We start from the raw sequence: 16,347 nt of genomic DNA on the forward strand, positions 1-16,347 counted from the left end.
TCACTGTCACAAGGATGCTCGCTCAACCGTTGAAGCGCTTATTATTATTTAAAGGACGTTTTCTAGTTAAATGTCTGATTTTATGTTATTTTCTATTTTTTTTATTTTTCCCAAATAATTTATGTTGTTTTCTTGCCAATACTAATCATCTTTTTCTACATCCGTTCAAACCTTGGTCAATTCTCTATAGTGGAAACGAAGGATATATATATATATATATATATATATATATATATATATATATATATATATATATATATATATATATATATATATATGAGATGCGTAAAGCAGGGAGGTTAACCGGAAGGTAGATATGCAGTTTGCTACCCTGCAATGAACGAACGAACTAACCAACTAACGAACGAACGAACGAACGAACGAACGAACGAACGAACGAACGAACGAACGAACGAACGAACGAACGAACGAACTTGTGGACAGTAGCTCCTTCTCCAGTCAAATTGTAGCTCGTTGCAGAGTTTGCTTTTGAGCGGGGACACACATCACATGTCCTTGTCTAGGGCAAAGATCAGCAACAACAACAACAACAACAAGAAGAAAATAATAATAATAATAAACATAAAATATGAGCTTCCTGCAGTGCCATTTATGAGACACGAGTCGTATGCCGCCTATGTGCAATCTGCGCAGTCCAATGTCGCACGTAGCGGGCAAACGTTTCGCGTAACCTTTGCCGGCGCTGCCCGCGATAGCGGTGTCGTAAAACCAAGCGCGCGGCCAACTCGGGTAATCCACGCTAAAAGGGGGATGAGAAGCAAGAGAGCGCTATGCAACGGCCACGCAAGCAGCCCGTTCGTCGAAGCGAACCAGCGGCATACGTGTTCTGTATAGCCCATAAACCAAGCAATTTAATGAAAGCTAGCGGCCACTAAGCCAATCAGGAAATTGGGTGTACCAAGGCGAAGCATTTATTCGCTGCATACGCGTCCGGCTGTCACGGGGCCATTAGCTGTCGCGAACAGCGTGCAGGTGACTTTGAAAAATGCGCCAACAGGGACTTCAAAGGGAAACTAACAACAAGTAAGCTTAGATTGACAGAGTAGTCTTTCCAAGCTCTATTTTCGTTAATTTCGCCTAAAATTGTGAACGTGTGAACGGCGCAGCGGCCTGTTCACCGACCACGGTAAAGCCCTGCCGACACTAAAGCAGTGGTTCAGGAAAATGTTGGATTCCTACTACCATGGCTTCCGAAGTCGAGTGTCCTGTCTACAGAACTTTCATTTAAGACAAAGATACGCCCCTCCATGCTACTGTTCCAACTAACAGGCTGATAATCAAGTTCCTTTGACTGTTTGTTTCATGTCCCTGGCTTGTCATGGCTTCTGCAGGTTTCGGCCTCTTGGAGTCTGGCTGCGTGACACGAAAGAACGAAGTCAACATAATGGTGAAGAATGCGGTGGACGTGGTTTTCGGCGGTCTGGGCTACTGGATGTTCGGCTACGGCTTCAGCTTCGGCCAGGACCGCGGCACCAACCAGTTCATCGCCTTCGGAAAGTTCTTCCTCGACAGCGACGAGAAGGAGATGGGCGTCGTCTTCGCCACCTATATCTTCCAGGTACGAAAGCATTTGCCGCTGGCACGGCCGCGAACTTTTCGAGGCAGGCTATAGTAATGCCAAAGGCATGAAATATTTCTCTCAAAATACTACATAACGCCGAGTTTATATGGTCATTGAGCCAGCTCAAGCAACTCACCATTACCTCACTTCAACTTATCCGCCACACATTTGCATCCAACACACACGGTGAACAAAGTCGCCATTGGAGGGCACATACAGAAAACCGTGGCAATATTTCTTGGGCGAACCTCACCTTCACAAATACTGTTAACAAGCGGGAACACGTGCGATTAATAAGTGGCTCTTACCACGTCACTGCATAGCCGCATGTTTACAACTGCTGCCGGTAACGAAGTGCGCACAACAGACTTCGTTGGTACTGTTAATTTGGTTCGGAAGCTGCGGAAAGGATCTCCTGTAATGCAAATAATCCATGGATTATGTTTGTGAAGTGCACAAGTATCTGGCAGCAGCAAATCCTCTTGTGAAGATGCGGGAATAGATTATATACTGCGACGTAACCCCCCCCCCCCCCCGGTCCTCTCATATTTAGTGATAATAACCGCAAGAGCAGCTCATATCACCAAGATATATAGATACACGTTCGTTAAAGCACTGAGTACCAAAATAAGAGGATGTATTTCCCATAATTAACAGGACGAGGTGAAAGAACGCGGGCTGATGGGATAAAGACATAAATATTTTTTTTTTGGTTCTATATTGATTTACAAGTTCAACGTTAGCGGGAACACGGAAGGGTGTTGCACGAGCACATTTCCCTGCGTGGCTGGTCTGGAAGCTTCTCGCTGTGCAGCAGAACCAGTGGTAACGCTGGCTCATACCTGCCCGCTTTCATAATGTCGACACTGCTTCCGTCGACAATCCTAGTTGGAGCATCTCCAATGTATATGCAATCCATGCGCGCGTGTGTGTTACCTTTAGCGGGACAATAAGTCACAGTGGTGCAGTGGACACAAAGCCACAGTGATAGCATAAGACGATACGATGTCCAAAGTGTTACCGCTACCGATGACAAAGCTTTCCTAGACGAGAAAATGACGTAAGCTTAGGACATGGTGGCTCCGCCACCGCAAATATACGGCATCAGCTCCCATGACGTACAACTTCTCGCTTATATTTCATTATACACTCAGTCGCCGACAATTAAAGTTTATTGCGTCGAGTTTTAACATTAAATAAAATTCAGTTTGTCCACTTGTACTGGATTTTCCTGCAAAAAAAAAAAAATCCCTGCTCGCACTGCTCTGTCGTTGCTAAATGCTGCACAGATCTAGTGATATTACTACTTGCGGATGTCGATAAGTCTAGGTTTATAAAATTTTTGTCCTTAGTGTTCCTTCAACATGCAAGAACCATTATAGAGGATCTCATTACATATGGACAACGTGGATTGCACGCAGCTGTCGTTCGCCACCACGGCGACGACCATCGTTTCGGGCGCCATGGCGGAACGGTGCAACTTCGTGGCATACTGCATCTTCTCGTTTTTCAACACGGTGGTGTTCTGCCTGCCGGCGGGCTGGGTCTGGGGACAGCACGGCTTCCTCAACAAGCTGCGGGTGGTGGACATCGCCGGCTGCGCGCCGGTCCACCTGGTGGGCGGTGCCTCCTCCCTGGTGGCCGCCGCCATGCTCAAGCCCCGCCACGGTCGCTACGACCACGGCATCGAGCCGCCGCCCATGGGCTCGCCCACTAACGCGTTGGTCGGCATGTTCATGCTGTGGTGAGTGTTGCGCCCGCCCGCCGCGAGGTGGCACTGCCGAAGACGGCCATGCGCATGTGCGCAATCATGACGGCACGCTTCAGGGCATTGAGTGGAGCTCAAGATAAATATTTATAACCGATAAATGGGTAATCGCTATAAATGCTCCTATCAGACTGACAAGCATGGCAAGTTTAGCGGGTTGTTGAAGTTGCATGATGCTGGAACAGCGCAAAGGACTTGCACTAAGTAAAAAAAAAAAAAATGGACGTAACAAGTACAGGGGCCCTATAACGTAAAAGTATTTCAATCTGTTTTCATTCCATTCTCCTGACGTCAAAATTACGTAACCGCCGACGCAAGCATCGGGCGATGACTTGCAGCGTTGTCTGAACAGACCAATCCAACGCTCTCCTCGTTTATGGGAGGTCACTTTCGTCCGCTTTCAAAGCGAATAACATTGCCTGCACTGAGTGGTTTTTCTTATCTAACTGGCTGACACGAGGCAAAGGGCACGCTCAAGTGGAGAGGGTTTCGAAAGGGCCGAGCCAGCGCAGTGAAAATAGATAACCGGATGAAGAGGGTGGTACCGGCGTCTCCGACTTGTCCGCTTCCCCTTAGTTAGCTTGCGGTGGCTGGTCGAAAATCGCGGCTGTTCGGTTTAATCATACATAATCAGTGTGTCACGTCATATCAAATGGGGAGCTATCGCGGTTTTCGTGACGTCGCGTGACAGACTGGCGAAGTTGGGGGTGGCTCGAAATTTGTTTACCAATCGTGGAGGGCTGATTGCAGAATTGGAATAGAAAAGTTTGGAATAGCTTTACGTTACAGTGCCTCAGTGCTTGTTACGTTCATTTATTCCAATAAGCACCCCCCCCCTCCCCCTCAAAGCCCTTTAAGTTATTTAACTGTCACCATACTCTTATCGGCAAAGTGGCGCCGGTCGCCAGTTTACGTCTAAGAAAAAAAAAAACGTGGCATAGGCCTGCAGACATTTTAACGTACGCAAAAGTTTCTAATGCTTAACTTACGTGCAAGTGCGTGGGTGTTGGTGAGCACGCATGTGAGAAATGGAGTGGTATTAGTGGCTTCTACAGTTCTCTTCGTGCTCTCACAGAACGGTTTGTTGCGGCATGAGGGCATCAGAAACGTTCCGTGATAGTTGCTGTCACTCTTTCTTTTTGTTTGGCACAACGTCGCATACGCTCCCCCCCCCCCCTCCCTCTTTCTTTTTTGTTCTTCTAATAGGTGGGGCTGGCTAGGCTTCAACTGTGGGAGTACGTTCGGCGTCTCCGGCCACAAATGGAAGTACGCTGCGAGGTAAGAGGCCCTTGTATATTTCGTTTGGGTGCTTTTATTTTTGACAAGGACAAGGCTCGCACTGCGAATTGTGTACAGTGTACAAATTTATGATAAAGATAACGCAGTCAGCTCAAGCCAAACGAAATCAATGTAGGGCTTGAGATAAAGCTTTCCCTCGAAATACAGCTCCAAGGAGTTGCCGTTGCGGTCTCGGTGCTTGTACAGGGTCGACCACATCTAAGGTGAACACCTCATTAGTATTCAAGCCCGTAAAACGACTGCATTTATTCTTGTCCACTAGTGAAATGTTCGTTATACGATGTGTAATCATGGTGTCGATAAACACAATGATGATTTTTCGAATTATATATATACTGTACATCTGCTTCTATGATGTCTTGAATACTAATGAGGTGTTCACCTTAGATGTATGTGGTCGACCCTGTACAGCTATACTTCGCCTCGCCATTTGCGTGCAGTTATGCGAAAGCAGTGTGTGGCTCGTGTTAGCCAATCAGTAAAGAGCCGACACGTGTCACACGTCGGCTTTGTTTGTTTCGTTTGTTTTTTCTTAGAAGAACGGTTGGCTCGCTCATTGTGCACCCTGTGATTCTTCCGTGAAGCTCCCATACAGGAATTTGAAACACATTACCTATTACAGTTCCCTCTGTAATGTGAAAACCGTGTAGGTAACAAACATAATAATTAATAATAATAGTCGGCGTCACGCAAAGGGCGATCAGTGGAGGAGCCCCAAATGGAGAAGCCCTTCTTCTGGTTCTCTCTTTTAATTGGCTGACATGACTCGTAGCTATCGCTAGTTTGCACGGAGTTGGCGAGGCGACTCCTAGTTTACTTTTGTCAAAAATTTCAGATTTGGGATTTTACTTGCCAGGACCACGATCTATTTATGAGGCATATACCCTATAGTTAGAGACTCCGGATTACTTGGGCCACGCGGAGTTTCTTTACAGCGCTTCAGAATTTCAGTACACGAGCGTTTTTGCATTTTGTCCCCATCGAAATTCGGCCGCGATCAAACCTGCGAGCTCGAGCTCAGCAGCGCAACGCCATAGCCACTAAGCTTGTGTACGTTTTGGGAGAACAGCGAGCAATATACAACCGTAAATATAACATATAACCCGTTCTAAGCGATATTAGAGCGCAGCTCTTAGGCACCGGTTCCTGCGTTGAGCGTCGGCGTGCCTCGGCGTCCCTGGGCGTTGTCCCTCGGCGTAACCGAGCGAACGAGCACATCGAAGGATGAAAGAGCGAACGCGGAGCGCAGCGAGGGATGAAAGAGGGTGAGAACGAAAAGCGCGCGAGGAGGAAAGCGGAGGAGGAGGGTGCAGCGGAAGCATGAGGAGGGAAGTGAAGGAAGCCACCTTGAAGCACCACCAGATGGCGCTCACGTGCGCGCATTCATGGCAGCGGCGGCACCGGCCGTGCGAGGGAAAGGAACAGAGAACCAGACAGCTCATCTTCGCGCATATATCGTTCGCCGCAAGTGTTTCCCGGTAAAGATTACGCTTGCATAAACTGCAGTTGCCGGGAAGCTGCAACTGTGTGGCCGGTCGATATATAGCACCGCACGTCGCAGCTGTGCCAGTCGGTGCGGCGATTTCATGCGATGCCTCAGTATATCGCGAAATGAAAACAGGTATGGAGCTGCGCTCAAATTTAGCATTAGGGAGTATCGTAATCATCGGTGACCTTTTTTTTTTCCAGAGCAATCATTTAGACTTGCTTATATCAGTGGGGTTATGTAAAAGTTTACTAAATTTTAGGGTATTGTAAGTTTTTTCCCCTTTCTTTAAGTGAGACAGTTGCAGAATCATACAGGTTGAATGAGTTTGGAAGGAGAAAATGATAATGATCTTAAAGCCATTGGGCACCTACCCACTCAGGTGCCCCTGAGTTTGGAAAATAAAAGTATCGCTATTCGTTCTCTTCATTTGAACGTAGTTTTCTTATGTGTAATCATCATCATCATCATGTCTACAAGATTTCCAGGGTTTCATGTGTCAATCATTAATTATGGGGTTTTACGTGCCAAAACCACGATCTGCTTATGAGGCACGCCGTAGTGGGGGACTCCGGAAATTTGGACCACCTGGGGTTCTTTAACGTGCACCTAAATCTGAGTACCCGGGTGTTTTCTCATTTCAATGTGTCACTTGTTGGTGACATATTGGCATTGCACACGACGGGATTTTGCACGACGGCAGAGGAATCCTGGATGCAGGAACTCTGCTCTGCAGACCATCGGTAATCTGAACATATTTCTCGCCAAGTTCTTTTGAGTAAACGTTGCAATATTCAGAGTAATTCCTTCTTCTTCATCTTCACCTGTCCTGTTGGTAATAGTGCCTACCCTAGAGTGCACCGCAGTCATATTGAAGTACATCTCATTAAATCGGACTCCTTTACACGAAGAAAAAAATTACCACTGCAAAAGTGGAATTGCACTCCAAAAAGAAAAAAAATAAGTAGGCCTCCCTTGCCTATAATATTTATCTAATCGCACGTTCGAACTTCCATTTTCTTCTTTCTTCTGCGGCGCCACGCGGCGTGCATACCCTGAGCTCGCACTCTCCACGCGCCACGACGTGGGCTGTTCGGGAAGGCTTTCGTTTTAGGTTTAGCGGCTCTCAGGGCCCCACGTAGCTCCACCGTGTCACGCATCGTATCCGAACAGCGTGTGAACCCCACCAGCCCCTGACAGCCAGTAGCGATTGAACGATTGAACGAGCCGAGACTCCGCCATGACCAACGCGCCAGAAGCTATCGCCCAGGTGGAAACCCAGATGACCAAGGACATCGGAGACCTGGCCACCTCGCCCATCAAGGACGAGCAAGGTGACTCGAGGGACACCGCAGGGCCTGACGGCGGTCATATCGAGGGCCAGGCCCGCGGCAAGGCGACAAAGCCGCCGCGTCTGGCGTCCGGCGAACTGAAGAAGGCTGAGGTCGACGGAACCGCGGACAAGAAGGCGTCGGCGCCCGGAGAAGGAGGCGGCGCCGACCTGGCCGGCGGCCAGAAGCCCGACGGCGTCGAGAACGAGCAGACGGTGAACGAGAGCTCCAGCGACGAGGAAGAGTTCGACGACGAGGAAGACGACTCGTCCGACTACTCCGACGAGGCTACCGACACGGACGACAGCGACGTCGAGGGAGGCAGCCAGGAGGAAGACTGACGCTACGGCCTCTCCGCTTCCCGTCCGCCATGCCACGGCGACAACCCTTCTTTCGACTTGGACCACAGCCGAGCTGCACCTTCCTGCGCCGCCGTGAGAGCGAGAAATAAAGATTCTTCCAGTTCGTTGTCTTTCGTGGCACCTGTCCTTCCCTCATACCGCGCTGACCTCCGCTGCCGCCTTTACGGAGGGCTTCTGCCCTGCGGTGGAAAGGCGCCGATAGGTATGCCCTTAGAGGGATTATCAAAGGCACCTGGCGAAGGATTATCGTGGCGCCATTTACAGCCGGAGCGCTGCTTGAAGTTAAGGTATAAGATTGCGTGGTTGTGTGGCTGAGGAACAGAAGTTCCATGAATCCAAGACGCCTGAAGAAGGCGTGAATGTAGCTGTGAGATGCCTCCTCGAGAGTGAGATCCCCGCGTGGAGCACGTACCCCGTGTGGACCGCTCACTCTTGTGAATGACCCACCACAGTTAGCACCGGTGCTATAAACTGCAGTGCTCGCTCACGTCAGAATGTGACCGTGACAAGGCGGAGTGTTGAAGGTGACGGTCTAGACGGCATAGCTGCGATTCTAGTACCCACTGATGATGATGATGATGATGATGATGATGATGATGATGATGATGATGATGATGATGATGATGATGATGATCCTTTATCATGGCTCGCACCCACTGAGGGGGATAGGCCAAGAATCGGGCGGCAGTAGGTAAATAAAAAAAAATTCTTTTTGACAATGAGATACGCAAAATAAAAGAAGGCAAAAACAAAAACAAAGAAAATTTTGCATAACTAGAGTAGTGTGCCAACGAGCAGTCAGACTAACTGAAGGGTGTAAAATGTAGTTATTATCAAGGTCAGAAAAAAAATACGATGTTACGAACGAATTTGGAGAAACAAATTTCAGTGAAATGAATACTGATCTGATAGGTAGAATAAAGTTACAATAATTAACAGGGTAATCGTCTTGTTTCTGTTAAAAATTGATACACTGCGCAACAAACGTCTCTGTGACAATAGCCGAGGGTGGAGGCCCCAAATGATAATAATACTGGTGTATTTAATCTTAATCCAATTTTGCAGAGTGGAGCTTCGAGTAATATCTTTCTCTGGTTTGTATAACGTCGGCATGATAAAAAGTAGTGGTCTATTGTTTCAATTTCCTTACTATTTTGGCACAGAGGGGACATCATCAGACCAGCTCTATGTAAATAGAAATTCAATTCCGGGATGCGACAGCGTAATTTTTACTGTTGAGAAACTGCGTGTCGTGCGTTTTTCACATTTTCTTCTTTCTTTCCTTTTTTTTATTTTTCTTCGAGTAACAAATTTGGGACTTTGGAATAGCCTGTTCTGACGTAGCACACCCGCTCATGTTTCTACATTTAAATAAGTAAAAAGATAATTTCTTCATTTTTATTCTTGCACAGGTCGGCCATAGTGACAATAAATTCTTCAGTAGGAGGCGGGATCACAGCGCTCGTTTTCAGGTACGAACTATCTTTTTCGTTCAGAACTTCTTTGTGGCCGTTGTCATGGTTTAGCTACCGCGAAAACGACCATTTCTTGCCAAGCGATTTTCTTTTTTGTCTTTCGTTAAAATTTAACCACTGCACCAAATTATAGTGCATTACTATGAAAGCCAAAATTTTTCACACTACCGCAGGTTGAGGCAGAAGAAATTCAGGATGTACTCATCGCTACAGAATATATACTGCATATATATAGAAAGAGAGAGTGCTGCAAAGGATAGTTTTTATGCCCACGAATCTTCTACAAATTTACTATTTAGGAAATTAGAAACACTTTAACTTCCCGTGCTGATTTTTTTTTTTTGTTACTTAGTATCACATGTAGTCTTGCAGTAGTTTAGTTTTGTTGTAATCGTTATAAAAGAAAAGGAAGAGAAAGGACGTGTCAGTGGTACAGTGATGACGGGGTGATGATAATTGCAGGATGAGCTGTTAGAAGATTATTACCTCATCTGAGTTACGGTACGAATAATGGACCTTCCAGTAGTGAGCCATTAACGGCATTTTTTTTTTCAGGATCAGTTTGTGCACGCACGACATCTCTTGTAGTCTGTACCAATTCAGCCTTCTTGGTCTGTACGCTCAAGGAAAAATATGAGCTCACGCCTTCCAAGATTCAGCCTGAAATTAATCCGTCTCTAGATTAAATGAAAGAGAATCTTTCAGAAATTTAAGCATATGCATGGTTGTTCACATTTGTGTTGCGCTATTTAAAAGCACATAATCATCTCCACGAGACATGCTTAAACGATTTCGAACGCAACAAGCTAAGTTTAGTCATGCTGTGCACAATTTGCGTAGGAAAACATGCAACGATTAATTTCCTCGTGATAGTTCGGTTCAGTTTACGACGTTATGGAAACGAGTCTGCTGTTCTTGTTTGGGTGTTCCTGTAATATCTGCTTTCAATAAAAGTGCTTGCATTTATTTTTATTTTGTGCATCCAGTTATGCGGTGAACAGCCGGAAGTTCTCTGTAATCAAGCTCATCAACGGAATTCTCGCTTCCCTCGTTGCAATCACAGGTAAGCCCTGAACAATATTCATGTTTCGAGCGCCCACCTCTCGTGATGGTAAAGCATTTGCTGCATACAATAAGTCGTGTGCGCTATCAGTAAGATAGTTTGTTCGCTCACTAGCGTTTTTTTTTTTTTCTTTCGTTGTCGTAGACGTACCTCAGTAGAACGTGGCCAGCTCGTTCGTGACGATTACTTTCTTTGCGACCACTTGGACACTGCGCGGACGTTACACAATGCAGTATGTCATGTTCGTGTCACATCGCAGGAGACATTTACAACATGGTTTAAACTTAAAGTGGCTGCAGCGCAAATTGTTCAACTCGGATCAAATACCGAAGTAATGCATTCTTGTCGTAAAAAAATCACGAGTCAGGAGAGCTGTGCAGTGTTATCACTCTTGGACGTGCAGTGCTGTTTCCTAACGTCGTCTTTTCGCAAGAAAACACAATACATGCATTATGAAAAAAAAGACAGAAGAAAACCCTTAATAGTTAACGAAGGAGCGAATCCAATTTCAGAAATGTTGTAAAGCGAAGATTTATTCACCTGTAATGAATTCCTCACATGTCTACAACCATCGCTCCCATACATGTTCCCGCATTTTTTTTATTCTACAACACAACACCAAACCTGTATTCACAGAAACGTTGTATGGCTATAGGACGCAAATGCCAGTCAGTCGTGATGTTAGATGTATTATTAGCGAAGGCGAGCGGCCAATAGCAAACATCGCTTACCAATAAAACGTTTGTTCATTCGGCCAACTAATCGTGATGTCGAACATAATACTCGAGCAAGCGAGAAAGGAAAGGCAGGGAGGTTAACCAGAAGTGAGTTTCAACATAATATTACAGAACGCAAACGACTAATGGGACAGAGCACTTGCGAAAAAAAAAAGAGAAAAGAAGAAACTGTGAATTCGGCCTCTATAGGAGTCGAATTGACAAAGCTTTTGGCGTCCCTCCTGTTTCCTCCTTTGACGCTCTTTCATGCGATGTTCTTACTTTATATTGCTTCACGTCCTATTGCATCACAATTACCATGAACCAACTAGCATAGCAACAAGTAGTGATATCTGCTCTAAAACACAAATGACAGCCGCAGCACGTGCTATTTATACGTGAAACAGTTGAGACAGGAGTGTTCGCTCCATCAGGGAGTATACTTACAATACTGTACGCCCGTTCAGGCTGTTGCAGGGCGAAACCACACATGTACAACAGAATACAGTCAACTATCAATCAACATACAAATACATTCATAAGGAGACAACAGAAAGTACAACTCAGAAAAAAAATGGCCAGCTTGCACTAGTGGTACAAGGCTGGAGTAAACAGCGCAGCTGGTGATCGACCTAGCATCTTCCAGGTTTTACTAGGTTTGCCCAAGTTTTGCTAGGAAATGCTAAGCGCTGATAGGCACGGCATTCCTAATCGGCTCACCGCCGACACGCAGATTTTCGCTTGGCCGCGCGGCGCGCTTCAAGATGAGTGGCTTCTTCTTCGGGTGTCCGGATCTTCTTTGGTCGTCCCATGTCAAGCCTACATGTGCTCGCCACAGAGTCAACGAGAGTTGTGCCGCCGTCGGGGCGTCACGGCCAAGCTGCGCCACCACACTTGCCGGGGCATGGCTGGTCGAAACCTGCCGAGCTGCTGCCGACGCCGCCCGCGTTGCCCCGGCGCGAACGTGGGAAACGGGGAAACGCGGGCGGCGTCGACAGCAGCTCTGCGCGTTGCCTCGTTTGTGCGGCTACAATTTATTTCTCTCTCTATCCAACACCCCCTAGGCTAGACTAATTTAGGCTAGACTAGAGTCTAGGGGGTGTTGCTCTATCTCGCTCTCATTTTCTATTTCCCTCTTCCGAGCATAGCGCGCGCCGCGCATGCTCTCCTTCCCTCTCCTTAACGTCCCATGTCGAAACAACATGCGCACGGCACGGAGAGGAGGCGAGGCACACGCCGCTCCGCGAGATGGTTGCTAGGCAACGCAGTGACGTCATAGCTCGGCGAGGTTTTTCGGCAGGCGGCACTTTTTATGGTTAGCTAGAACAGCTTCGCTGTTAAAGGAATTCGCCGACGATTACTATTCCCTAATGCGAAATTTTATCGCAGTTTATACGTGTTTTCATTTCGCGATATATTGGCGGGGACGGACAATCTGTCTCGTGCGGCATGTTGCAAACGGAGCGAAGTGTGGCGCGACTGCCTCGCTATAATCGGGGAGATTGCGAGAGGCAGTGCATGGGTGACGCGTGTGCGCGATTCGCAGCAGTCGCCAGCTCATGCAGCGCTTTATTTCAGACAATGCGCGCTACTCTGGCGCCATCTCGCAGCCGTCGTCGCCACAAAGCCCGTCTTGCGCGGCACTACGCTTCTCTTCCCACGCTTTCGCCATACCCTCCTCCTCCGCTTTCCTCTTCGCGCTCTCTTCGCTATCGCCGTCTTTCATCTCCCGCAGCCCTCCGCGTTCGCTTACATCATTCGCTGTGCTCGTTCGCTCGGTTACGAGGGTCAACGCCGATGCCGACGCTCGCCGCAGGCGCGGCGGCCTGAGAGCTGCGCTCTAAAAATGCAATTGCAAACATTGTTCAGAAGTTGTCAAACTCAGGGTCAGTGAAAACTTCCGGGACACGGCTATTCTATTCCGCTATAGTGCGTACAATGAACAAACATTCGTACACACCAACTCGTCAGTTATGCTGTAAAAATACATGACGATGATTGGTGCAAGGAGAAATTCTTGAAGGTGGGAAGAGATATATGACAATAAGCCCAAACACTCTTAAATGAAGTACTCCGTTGTTGTTGTTGTTGTTGTTGTTGTTGTTGTTGTTGTTGTTGTTGTTGTTGTTGTTGTTGTTGTTGTTGTTGTTGTTGTTGTTGTTGTTGTTGTTGTTGTTGTTGTTGTTGTTGTTGTTGTTGTTGTTGTTTTAAGTTCACGCTATTACGCCTTTGAGCCCTATTCGTGTTCTTAAAGCACAGCGACAATTCCGAACCAAAATGATCGATGCACAGCCGGCTGTGCCCTGTACCACCCGTGGGAGGCCGTGGTGGTGGGATCGGTGGGCTCCCTGCTGGCCAACGTGGGCATGCCGCTGCTCGACTGGCTGCGCGTGGACGACCCCGTGGGTGCCATCGCTGTGCATGGGCTCAGCTCTGTCTGGGGCATGTTGGCCGTTGGTCTGTTCGTCGAGCGAGACACGCTGCTGCGCCTGAGCCGAGGAGGCGCCGGAGTGTTCCGCGGCGGTGGGTTCTACTTGCTCGGGGTTCAGGCGATCGCTGTGATCGCCATCACCGCCTGGAGCTGCGTCTCCACGTTCATCATCCTCTGGGTGAGCCGCCAATAGGGACAATACGTGCTGTTGGTTACGTACGGATGCATTTTGTGAGCATGCGTTGTTTAGCTCCTTACTTTTTTCTCTCTCGCCCTCTTTCTCTCTTAAAGGGGCCACTAAAGAGAACACCAAAGCAGTTTAGACTGATAAAGCACACCGTAGTGGAGGGTTCCGGATTCATTTTGTTTTTGTTAATTTCGTGGTAAGAGGTTAGATACTGGAAAATAATATGGTCAGTGTTGCATTTTGTCGAAGGGTAATTTACTAATACAGATTAAATGATCTTTTTGTGTCCCTTTAAGCTTCTCTACCCCCCTCCCCCCACATCTTACCACCTCTCCTGGCCACGGGGCTGTTCAACTACTGCTACCTACTGCTACATACTACTACTACTACTACTACTACTACTACTACTACTACTACTACTACTACTACTACTACTACTACTACTACTACTACTACTACTATTGCTACATTTGGAGCAGGGCGTACGTAGGATGTGCCACTGAGCTATCCATCGAATCTTCAGTCATCAGCGTACCGCTATGCTCACTATTAACAGCTCCGGGTAGATATGACGCAGAGACTAGGAAGCTTCAGGACTCAGCGCCTTTTATAAGCCATTATACTTATAGCACTTTGATGCCATCATCTTGAGCTGTTGATTATTGTAGCTTTCAATATGTACTACTAAACCGGCGTATATATACGGTCAGCTTCGGAGCAGCAAAATAGATATCCAATGCGTCTGCCATCAAGTTTGTGCATTGCCTTGGCACGTCTCGTAAAAATTCATTTGAACAGCTGCGTAGCTTTGTTTCTTTTGCGTGGCACAATGCTATAGACCACGCATTGTAAACTACATTGCAAACTATTCAATCTTTTACCATGACTCTTCGTTTACACTCACAGGGTATCAACCGCATCGTGCCCATTCGAATGTCCCTGGAGGAAGAACAAATCGGCGCGGATTTCGTCGAGCATGGCATTCAGTATCTTCAGAAACCAGAACAGCCGAAGCCTGGTGCTGCGATAGCGACCATCAGCAATGGAAAATTCAATACCGGTGAAGAGCGCACTGCAGTAGCTCCGTCAGAGCAGCCTGTCAACACTGTGGCACGTCGACAACAGCGTCTAGCTCAGCAGGCCCTCCTGGACCGCCAGCGAACTTCCAGTGCTACACAAACAGAGGACACTCCGAATGGCCGCCCTGCAGTGTTACAGCGGTCCATGGACACTGGATATCAAACGTGGAGAAGGCCTGTTCCCAGACCAGCTTGGTCGGAGACAGACTCCACGTGACCACTTGTTACTGGAATATAGTGTTTGGTGACGCTCTGAAATACGTGGTAGGCTTTGGGCCGGACAGTTGACGGCTACAGAACTTTACCTGTGGGCGTGGCCCAGGAAGCCAAAGAACCAAAGACATTCGCAGTTATGTTCTTGCAATGTATATATTCTTGCGCAGTCTCGCATTGCCATTGCCTCAGACAGATGCTATGAAGGCGTCTTTCATGTGTCACGCGCGTGTCTCGGCATGCTCAATGAAATGTGGCTAACTAAGGCTTAGCTAATGTGTGTAAGCATGCATTGTATCGTTTTAGCGAAGTGAGTTTTGATAGCTCTTTATGGATCGGATGAGCAAAAACGTCATGTTCTGTTTTCCTCCGCAGAGCAGTTATTGGTGCATTTTAGACCGCTAGGAAGGTGCTGCCGGCGTTAATAGTGTGCATCTATAGTTTTGTAACATGACTCAGAGATTTATTCCTACGGCACATTGCGCAGTGAAATGTTCCAGAAAGATTTAATATATTGACTGCAACAGTTAAGAATCCTTGCTTTGACGACAACCAAACTATATGGCCTTAATAAAAACAACCCGCAAGAAATCATGCTGCGTTATCTGTATTTCTTACATACGTTGCTTTTCAACACAGATGTATATGGTGCCTAAGTAAAACTTTTTATCACATATTTCTAAATGTGCAGAGGTAGGGAGACCAATTTAAACATGACATGACACGGTTCCTCCGAGCAAATGTCATCTGGGACATTTGGGGTTGTGAAGGAGCGCGCGTGAATACACAACTTTTGCATGAGCGTTCATATGTTTTGTCCATCAAGTACAAAAAACGGGCAAGTTTGCACTCGGTCGTGCAAAGCTTAGGCACAGCGAAACTGTCGATCTTCAAGTCTTACTGGCTCCTACTGCTAGGTACATGAAGGAAGGAAACGCAGGAGAGGCCCCGGCCAGCACGGGCCTATAGGAGAAAGTGCGGCGGAAGTCACGTGTTGTTTTTCGCAAAGAAGCACTGGGACGGTTACCTCAAATGTCAACGTTGCCATAGCAACTGCGCTCCCGAAGCTTTCGCTGCTGCTACCGAAAAGAGATAAGATTTTTCCGCCGGCGTCTTCCTCGCAACACCTTTTCATAGCGAGAAAACCTGACTTTTGAGTGTGGCGTGTAAGCTTGAAAGTTGTGTTTTGGGTCTGTGAGTGTGAGAATCAGCCAGCAACAGATACACTCAAGCAATCACGGCGCGGGTCTTCGTCGTCTTCTTCAAAACGTGCCACGGAAAAACACAGGAGTGCGTCTGCTTCACTAAAACTGCTACAGAAGTTTCGTATGCTTTGTTTTGATGCGCGTCAGCAG

General features: G+C 47.3%; 1 protein-coding gene across 1 annotated transcript in view; it reads left to right on the top strand.

Moving 5' to 3' along the window:
- Positions 1–15,558, top strand: part of LOC119456894 (putative ammonium transporter 2) — a 31,032-nt gene extending 15,474 nt beyond the window's left edge. Inside the window, exons 3-9 of the mRNA XM_049669491.1 lie at positions 1,353–1,579; positions 3,004–3,326; positions 4,557–4,628; positions 9,241–9,300; positions 10,290–10,366; positions 13,375–13,691; positions 14,607–15,558. Of these exons, the coding sequence (XP_049525448.1) occupies positions 1,353–1,579; positions 3,004–3,326; positions 4,557–4,628; positions 9,241–9,300; positions 10,290–10,366; positions 13,375–13,691; positions 14,607–14,996 (1,466 nt within the window). The 3' untranslated portion in view covers positions 14,997–15,558. The remainder of the gene's footprint in view (positions 1–1,352; positions 1,580–3,003; positions 3,327–4,556; positions 4,629–9,240; positions 9,301–10,289; positions 10,367–13,374; positions 13,692–14,606) is intronic.
- The last annotated feature ends 789 nt before the right edge of the window (positions 15,559–16,347 follow it).

This window comes from Dermacentor silvarum, chromosome 6, assembly GCF_013339745.2.
Source record: "Dermacentor silvarum isolate Dsil-2018 chromosome 6, BIME_Dsil_1.4, whole genome shotgun sequence".
Lineage (NCBI taxonomy): Eukaryota > Metazoa > Arthropoda > Arachnida > Ixodida > Ixodidae > Dermacentor > Dermacentor silvarum.